Source organism: Hyperolius riggenbachi, chromosome 7, assembly GCF_040937935.1.
Source record: "Hyperolius riggenbachi isolate aHypRig1 chromosome 7, aHypRig1.pri, whole genome shotgun sequence".
NCBI classification, from domain to species: domain Eukaryota; kingdom Metazoa; phylum Chordata; class Amphibia; order Anura; family Hyperoliidae; genus Hyperolius; species Hyperolius riggenbachi.
In genome coordinates, this window is record NC_090652.1 from 249,440,934 (window position 1) to 249,450,110 (window position 9,177).

The following is a 9,177-nucleotide window of genomic DNA, read 5'->3' on the forward strand; positions in this document are numbered from 1 at the left end:
GTAAAGCTGGCCTGGCGGCGGCAGGCTACTGTGCATGCGCAGAGCGGTCTCGGAGGCAGGAGCGCGGTTTGGGGACCATGCATGCGCAGTAGCCTCGGACAGGCCAGCTTTGTGGAGTTCACCGCTGCTGGCTGGAGTGGATCAGGAGGACATTGAGGGCACAGTATGAGTCCAGGGGGCTGGATTTCACTTGTTTTTTTTTTTTTCCTTTAAATGTACAAGTCTGTAATTTCCTGTTTTGTTTTTTAGACTCTGCAGGAGGTAGGCCACCCATGATGCCACCTGGAGGAAGAATGGCAACTCCTAGACCTTTTACTCCACCAGGTGCATCTCCTAGAGGACCTCCACCTCAGATGGGCATTAGAAGTAGTGCTCCAGAACCTCAGAGAAACCGCATGCCTCCTCCAAGGAATGATTTTGGTTCTAAGCCAGAAAATGCCTCACCGTCAGTCCCCAATACACCTAGGCCAAATAATTCAAGTCTTTACAACAGAGGTCCTCCACCAGTGCCATCTGGAAACAGACAGTTTGGCTCAGCTGCTCCTGCTCCTGTGCCATCTGGAAACAGACAGTTTGGCTCAGCTGCTCCTGCTCCTGTGCCATCTGGAAACAGACAGTTTGGCTCAGCTGCTCCTGCTCCTGTGCCATCTGGGAACAGACAGTTTGGCTCAGTTGCTCCTTCTGCTCCTGTACCATCTTTGCCATCTGGAAACAGACAGTTTGGCTCAGCTGCTGCTTCTGTGCCATCTGGAAACAGACAGTTTGGCTCAGGATCTACTCCTTCTACTGTATCAGCTGGAAATAGACAATTTGGATCTGGATCTTCTCCAGCATCATCTGCACCTTCAGGAAATAGACAATTTGGGTCAGGATCTGTACCTTCTCCTGCACCATCTAACAGAAGCCCTGGGTTTGGAGGAAATAGTAGACAACCTCCGGCAGTGCCTCCACCGCTTCCATCTTTGAACAAACCCTCACTCACTCCTAGTCGTTCCATTGAAGACAAGACACCACCACCACCCTTTTCAACAGGAAACCGCCCACCATTTGGCCGAGAAGATGATAGGCCTCCACCTCCACCTACAGGAGGTAGACCACCGCTAGGAAGAGAGGAAGATAGGCCTCCACCACCACCTCAAGCAGGAAATAGACCTCCATTTGCTAGAGACGATGACCGGCCACCACCTCCTCCACTAGGTAACAGACCACCACTTAGCAGAGAAGATGACAGGCCATCATTTTCTTCAACAGTACATAGATCTCCATTTAACAGAGATGATGATCGGCAACCACCACCTCCCCCCACAGGAAATAGACCACTCTTCGGTAGAGATGATGATAAGCCCCCGCCACCTCCAATGGGAAACAGACCACCACTTAGTAGAGATGGAGCTCCACCTCCACCACCACAAAACAATAAGCCATCTGTTCCCTCTGCACCTAGACCAGTCTCCTCAAACCAGGGGCCTCCTTTGCCACCAGGTCGTCCTGGACCTCCTCCACTTCCTCCTACACCTTCCAATTTTGATGATATGCCAAGACCTCCTCAACGAAACCCTTCCTTTTCATCATTATCCTCTGCACCTGCACCTCCTCCTGGCCGTTCTGGCCCACCACCTCCACCATCAAGAGATCCACCTTCAAGAACAGGTAAACAACTTTACAAAAACTATAATCTGCATGCGGATATACTGTAGATATTAAAGGGCAATGAGGTGGGTTTGTGTAATGTTATGTTGGATCAGGTGCTTCGAACATTCATGTTTATGCATGTGGTAAAGGATAGGATGCTATAGTGAGCTCAGATGCCAGTGCCAGCAATATAATTATGGTGAGATGAAGCAGCTAGGCATTGTACTTAAAGTTGTGGCCTACATTGGTATTATCAACATTACTTGTTAATTGGCATCAATTAATGTTTTTTATAGTTAATACTTGGAGAGATTATCATGAATAGGAACACATAGAGAAAGAAATACCATACAAAGGCTCTACCATTTCCTCCTGTTCAAAACAAAACAAAAACTGTTTATGGCTGTATTTTCTGTTCATGTTTATTTTAAAGCGACCTTGAAGTAAACTTGTGCATTATAAAGTGAGTGTATGATGACAGAGCTGCGAGCGAGTGGCATCACGTGGTGGATGCGGAGAACAGAGAATAGCGATTTCAGCTGAATTAATACACAGGGCTTGTCACTCGCCGAGGCATTGGGTGTGGCTGTACATTCACACCTTTCGCCCCCTCCCTTCACCACTGATTTATGTATAGACCTGGCTGTTACAGCCTCACCTTCTGTTTAGCATGTCAGGCAAAAGAGGGGAGTAATTTGTATGAGTGGAGTTTGGCAATAAGGAGTGGCATAGGGGTACCTGGGATACAGCATGGGGATGTGATTCTGTAAGGGGAAGGAACTGGGACAGCATCAATCTTAGCCAAAGTAGCTCAGACTGCTTTGGGTTGCATGACTTTCTGGCCAGATAGTGAGGTCATGTTACACCAAGGTTAATTAACCTTAGAGGGGAGTATCGTTTGGAAGGTGTACAGTTAAGTATTTTAGCAGGAGAAGGAGGAGATGATGGGAGGAGATGATTTAAAAAAAAGAAAGAAAAAAAAACTGGAAATGAGCTTCAAAGTTCCTGTAGAGGGGCTTTGGAATAGCAAAAGGGACTGACTTCCTCCAGACAATCTTGGCCACAGAACTGCTTCTCCTGGATTTTTCACTGATTATAGACTTAATCACCAACCTCTGTCCCATGTAAAATACCATTCCACCTCTGAGTTGTAGCAGAGGAGGTGATTCTAATTTGAGCTCCAGCTATTGCTGGTGCCCAAATTAGTCACGGAGCGCCGCTAGAGCTGTAATTCTCATCACGGCCTATGCCGGAGCCCAAACGAGCGACACAGCGCTCTGCCACAATTATTTGACCTATGCCAGTATGGGAGTTTACCAACCACTATCCATCCATTAGTCCAACGTCTAGCAGCTCCAACCAAGTAATCCCCAAATCACCATAAATTTACTGCAGAGTATCACAGACAAGTGACATGACATTTCATCTCTCAGCTCTTTATCAAATGCCTAAACACCACAGACCATTACACATCAACTGCAGGTCCTCACATTGGAGGGCAGCCTTGACACTTAATTATCACAGTTGGTGAAAGCAGCTTATTATATGAAAGCATCAGGGTCCTAAAGCTATACACCTTCATAGGAAGCATCTGATGCTAAATTGAGTCCCAGTGGATACACCCAAATCAATATATCCCTTAACAACAATATTTTTTCGTATGGTTTTCTGGCTGTAATCTTTTATCCATAGTACTTTGTAGATGACCCACCTGGGCAAGCTTGCTGATCAGGTAGTCTTGTTTTCCTGATCTGTATAGAAATTTCAGATGGTATTACAGTCAGATCAGCTTGTCAGCCACAATAGGGAAGGTATGAAACCTGCTTGTGGTATAAATTGGACTCTGGTTATTATATTATAAAGCTGCTATTCCGACATTAACTGGAGCGCCGTCCACCACAGGGTGCCTCACATATAACTATCGTACAACCGATATTCAGCTGAGTGCCGGATATCAGTTTTATAAGGCACTAGGATTAGAAATTGAGGTTCAATGTATATTTAGGAGGGTCAGGGTAAGGAGGTTAGAGTTATTAGTTGAGGTGAAGAGGTTAGGATTGGTCATATAGGTAGTTTTGTTGCACTCTCCCTCGGAAGTTCCGGCGTTCACCCTGTGCATGCTTGCTTACACCTGGGAATGGCCACAACTTTATGCATACAGCCAGGTGCGTCCTACAACCAGACAGCTTTCTGTGCATGCTCAGCTATGAGCACATGCGCATAATTTACAAATTGACGCCAGATCACCTGAATGCCCTATAAAAGGCAACTCTGTACTGGCAGCAGAGCTGTTTGTTCTTACCAGCTTTGTTGTGCTCATACCTGCTTGATACTTGTTGTTGCCTATCCGTTGTGACTCAGCCTCTGATCCTGACCACGCTTGACCGCAGCCTGCCTTTGGCCTTAGCTTGTGAACCGCTACTACACTTGATAGCTGCCTGCCTTTGATCTTAGCCTGTGACCTCCACTACGTCTGTTCGCTGCCTGCCCCAACTCCTCGGCTTGTTACTTTGACTTTGCTCATTGTCTACCCATCTTGAACCACATAGCGATAGGGGCGGTCACTGTAAGGATCCACGGTAGCCTGTGTGGCAAGTTAAGACCAGAAGCAAAATGGTGCAGTATCGTTGGATACCGGAATAGTTCAAATAGAAAAAAAGTAGTTATATTCACAAGGGCGTGTTGCAGAACCTGCAACCCACTGTATGTCATCTACAGGGAAAACCGTCCCCACTCTGTATCTTGGTTAGATCAGGTAAGATTTATTCAAGCACATTTAAAACAGTCAACGCATTTCACAAGTCTCTGTCCACTTCCTCAGGTCAATATGAGTGCCTTCAGAAGTTCAGAGACCCATGAAACGTGTTGTCTGTTTTAAAAAACGTGCTTGAATAAATCTGACCTGATCTAAAACCCTTTTTGTCTGGGTTGTGTCATTTGGAGAGGTAGGATACCTCATTTTCATAGTCGTTATTTTCTAATTTTTACTCACACTCTGACAATCGTATTTTGGGCGCTGGCACCCTTCATCACGTCTAGAACCACAGTTTGCACTGATGATTCTGATTGAATCCGCATTGCAGTTTTTTCCGTTCTCCTGTGTCACCAGTGGTGCAATCCTAGGGGTCGGGACCTGGTGGCCACCAGGCAGCAAAGTAGTCTATTGCCCACTAGGGGTAGCAGGCCATCATCCCTTGCGGGTTGTGCTATGAAGACCCACGGCCAATTGGACACCATGTTCTGGGAGAGCCCACACCAGCCAGCTGTGATTGGGTCAACAGGCGCTGCTCAAGAAGATCATAACAGGTTTGTTTTGGGAGTGGGGGTTTAGATTATGCAGCAGGAAACATACTGTACATTTTATGCCACAGATACAATAAATGGTATTAAAAACCAGGGCTGTGGAGTCGGAGCAATTTTTTGGTACCTGGAAAAAAAGCACCGACTCCTAATGAATTTGAACTGTAATTAAAATAAAAAATATGATAACATGTTCTAATTCTCAGATAATAGATAGATATATATACGGTGCTGTGTAAAAAAATAAAATAAAAAAAATATATATATATATATATATATATATATATATATATATATATATATATATATATATATATATATATATATATATATATATATATATATATATATATCTATCTATCTACAGTCCCCGTATTTTTAAAGTCAGATATACATATTTGATAGTGACTGTGTATGTGATGTGTACACAGGGATCTCATATATACATAGATATATAGATTATATATATTCTATGCTGTAAGAATAAAGCCTGATGTGTAGCCGTGTCACTAATAGGGATGGTCGCTGGATTCCGCGGAATTAAGATTTCCGCAATTCCGGCCGGAATTTGGTGATTCCGTTGCGAGGGAACGGAATTGCTATATGACTATGGCTTCAGCATGTAGCATTGTAGTGTGTTGTGTTGGTGGTATAATGGTTAGGATAGCAGCCTACCAAACGGTAGGCCTGGGTTCGATTCCTGGCCAATGCATGAGAGTTGGCTTTTGACATCCTACAAATCCCTAAGCAAGCTCATTTTTTCTCTTGGATATATCATAATGGTACATGCTAGGCTGGCTTTAGCATGTAGTGTTGGTGGTGGTATAGCGGTGAGGAGAGCTGCCTTCCAAGCACTAGACCTGGGTTTCAAATCCTACAAGTCCCTGGAAGACAAGATCCTCCTCGGGAGGGGAGGAAAAAAGGACTAAGGGAACAGCCAATAGGTTCTATGGGCTACCATTTAGCATAAACAAGGTTCCATTTGTGATTACTTTAATTTTTCCGCCGGAAACCGTAATTCCGCGGAATTTCGCAAAAATCCGGCGGAAATTTCATAGCAACGGAATTGCGCGCTGGCGAAATCTGCAAATTCCGGTGGAATGGAATTTGCTCTTTCCGATCATCCCTAGTCACTAATAGAGATGGCCAATGAGATGGAAATAATTATGCGCTGATGCCGGCTAATGCAAATGTATGCATTCCTTTTGCTCGTGAAATCAAATAATTTGATATGTTAAAATTTGGTTTGGTGACTAAAGGGTACCTGAGACGGATGAAAAGAAAAGTTTATTTTATACATACCTGGGGCTTCCTCCAGCCCCCTTCAGGCTAATCAGTCCCTTGCTGTCCTCCTCCACCACCTGGATCTTCTGCTATGAGTCCCGGTAATTCAGCCAGTCAGCGCAGTCTGGCCGCGTGCCGCTTCCACAGCCAGGAGCATTCTGCACATGAGCAATAGTGCTGCGCAGGTGTAGTACGTTCCTGGCGGCGGAGTGTGTGCATGCGCACTACGCCCGACTGGCTCAATTACCTGGACCCATAGCAGAAGATCTGGGTGGCTGAGGAGGACAGCTAGGGACTGATTAGCCTGAAGGGTGTTGGAGGAGGTGTTGTTTATCACCCATAAACTTGGTTCAGATTGTGCATGAAGAATGTGTAATAGAGGAAGAATCTCCTCATTCCCCTGCAGAGTACCTGCACATCACTCTTACATGTACCCACAGTTACATTGCCTAGGGCCTGATGAATGTTCTTTGTTCCTGTCTGTACCTTCTACAAGTACTCTTACCAATGACTAGTTTTAGTCTGACTTAAAGTATTAGAGGCAGAAGATCCACCAGATATCCAGGTAACTGGTATTGTTTAACCTCTTGAGGACTGCAGGGCTAAACGACCCTAGTGACCAGGCCATTTTTAGTAAAATTGGCCACTGCAGCTTTAAGGCCAAGCTGCAGGGCCGCACAACACAGCACACAAGTGATTCCCTCCCCCTTTTCTCCCCACCAACAGAGCTCTCTGTTGGTGGGGTCTGATCGCTCCCCCCCATGTTTATTTTTTTTATAATAAATATTTTTGTATGTCTTTTAAAGAAAGCCTGTTTCTTTAAACCCCTTCGCTCTCTCCCTCCCTCCCTCCCTCCCCACAGCCAGCCAATTACAGCGATCGGCTCTCCTAGGCTTCTGCCTATGAGAGCCGATCACTCTTTTGCCCCCCAGGGGGACAGCCGTGTCACACAGCTGTTCCCAGTGCAGCGCTGCTGCTGATCGCAGCGCTGCACAGTGTAAATAGACGGCGATCACGCCATCTAACAGTCTCCCGAGCTGCAATAGCCGCTCGGAGACTGAAGGCGGGTGGAGCTCCGCCCCCCAAGCAGGAGATTCGCGCGCAGAGTGCGCGCAATCTCCTGCATTAGCTGGTCCCAGGACTTTACGCCAATCGGCGTTAGGCGGTCCTGAGGCTGCCGCCACGGCCACGCCCATCGGCGTGACGTGGTCGGCAAGAGGTTAAAAGGGAATAAATATGGTAGCCTCCATATCCCTCTCACTTCAGTTGTCTTTATTTAAAATTCCTAAGCGTTGGTAGTTAAGAGATGCATTTCATGTTACATACTTTCAATCAACAAGATTGTAATATTCAAATTAGAGGAGTCTGAGTCTGTGGAATCCTAACCTGAGGAGTCTGAGTCGTTGGATTTTTAGGGCATTTTGACTTTATCTGAATGAATAGCACATTCTACTAGCAGCCTTTTCATGCCTGAGTTTTGAAGGAGGTATCCTTAAAAAATGCATGAATATATGATAAGGGTATGTTAACAAAGGATAGCTTATTTCTAAATGTGCTTCTGTCTAGGTCAACTTCCTCCACCTCCCAGCAGAAATGGTTTAGGCCACAGAGGATCAATAGGATCTAGTTCTTCATCCAGACCTGGAGGAGAATCCCCTAGAGGTGGCCCCAGACCACCAGCACCTCCAGAAAGACCAGGCCTGGGGCCTCTGCCACCTCCACCACCATCGTCTTCGATGAGGAATGGTTATCAAGACTCTGGTGACGGTATGGACTTTGTCACTTATCTGCATAAGACACATCTGAACGTGTAATTGTTTCTTTCATGGGTCTAGAGATTTGTTCTTGCTGTCACATTCACTCGCTTGAGAATATTTTACAAATAATAAGTACCGGTATGACCTCCTTTTGCCTCAAAAAGTCTCCCTACTTTGCAGCATCGATTTCCACAAGATGTTGGAAACATTCCTTTGAGATTTAGGTCCTTCTTGACATGACTGTATCATGCTATTCCATGGATTGGCCAGATGTCCAGTCATGCTACAACCTTCCCATTTTACCATATCCTAAATCGACGCCAGCCTAGACTGTTCAGAGTCTTCAGACGGTCCATAGATTCATGCTGTTGGTGCCAATTTTTGGCCCCACTATCTATGTACCTCAGCAGAAATTAAGATTTATCAGATCAGATCCTCCTGTATTACTGACAATGTACCGGTGATTACATCCCCATTCACAATGGACCTCTATGACAACAAGCATATGCATCATCAGGTTAGGACTGTTAAAATGTGAGCATACCATATGTATGTTTATAATACCTTGCCTGGCATTTGTGTATTAAAGATGCTATGAGCACTTTGTGTCACATGTTTGCTGCAGAACAGCATTGCCAGCGTTTGGGTGGCAACCACTATTCACGTATATGGAGATGCAGAAGAGGTTGTACTTGGCCATCCATCACACGATAGGAACAGGATATTCTTCCACTCTTACACTGGTCAGCCAGGTCACATGATAGTTTAAACCTCATGTGACCCAGTTAACTAAATGAAAACCAACAGAAAGAATAACAACACCGCTGCCCACAGCAGTAATACTTTTACTGCAAATGAACTCAATCCTTTTATAACTAGTCCAGAGTTTCCGTTGTGCACTTCTGCAAGGTGCAGCCTTGCCAGGACATTTCAAGTACACCGGTTATCTGCTGCTTTATAAATGGTTACCACAAAGTGAATATAAACATTCATCAGAGATTCGTGAACATACTGTATGCTTGGTAGTTAAAGGACCACTACAGCAAAAAAAAAATTGTTCAAAATCTGATCGTTTTGTCAAATTTTAATGGCTTAGTCTATCTCCTCATGAAGGATTCTTAGGTTCTCCTTGTTTTCGTAAGCATTCCCTGAATGGCAGTTGATCAGTCCAGTGGCCAAAATAGTGCGCAAAGCGAGTAGGTTT

General features: G+C 45.1%; 1 protein-coding gene and 1 long non-coding RNA gene across 6 annotated transcripts in view; one reads left to right on the forward strand and one right to left on the reverse strand.

Annotated features, from left to right (window-relative positions):
• Positions 1-9,177, forward strand: part of WIPF1 (WAS/WASL interacting protein family member 1) — a 179,749-nt gene that overhangs the window by 104,265 nt on the left and 66,307 nt on the right. For all 5 annotated transcript variants that reach the window (XM_068245472.1, XM_068245473.1, XM_068245475.1 and 2 more), the window contains 2 exons: positions 250-1,650; positions 7,783-7,983. In XM_068245472.1, the coding sequence (XP_068101573.1) occupies positions 250-1,650; positions 7,783-7,983 (1,602 nt within the window). The remainder of the gene's footprint in view (positions 1-249; positions 1,651-7,782; positions 7,984-9,177) is intronic.
• The window catches only part of LOC137524941 (uncharacterized), a 166,689-nt gene that overhangs the window by 22,185 nt on the left and 135,327 nt on the right, over positions 1-9,177 (reverse strand). The window lies entirely within an intron of this gene.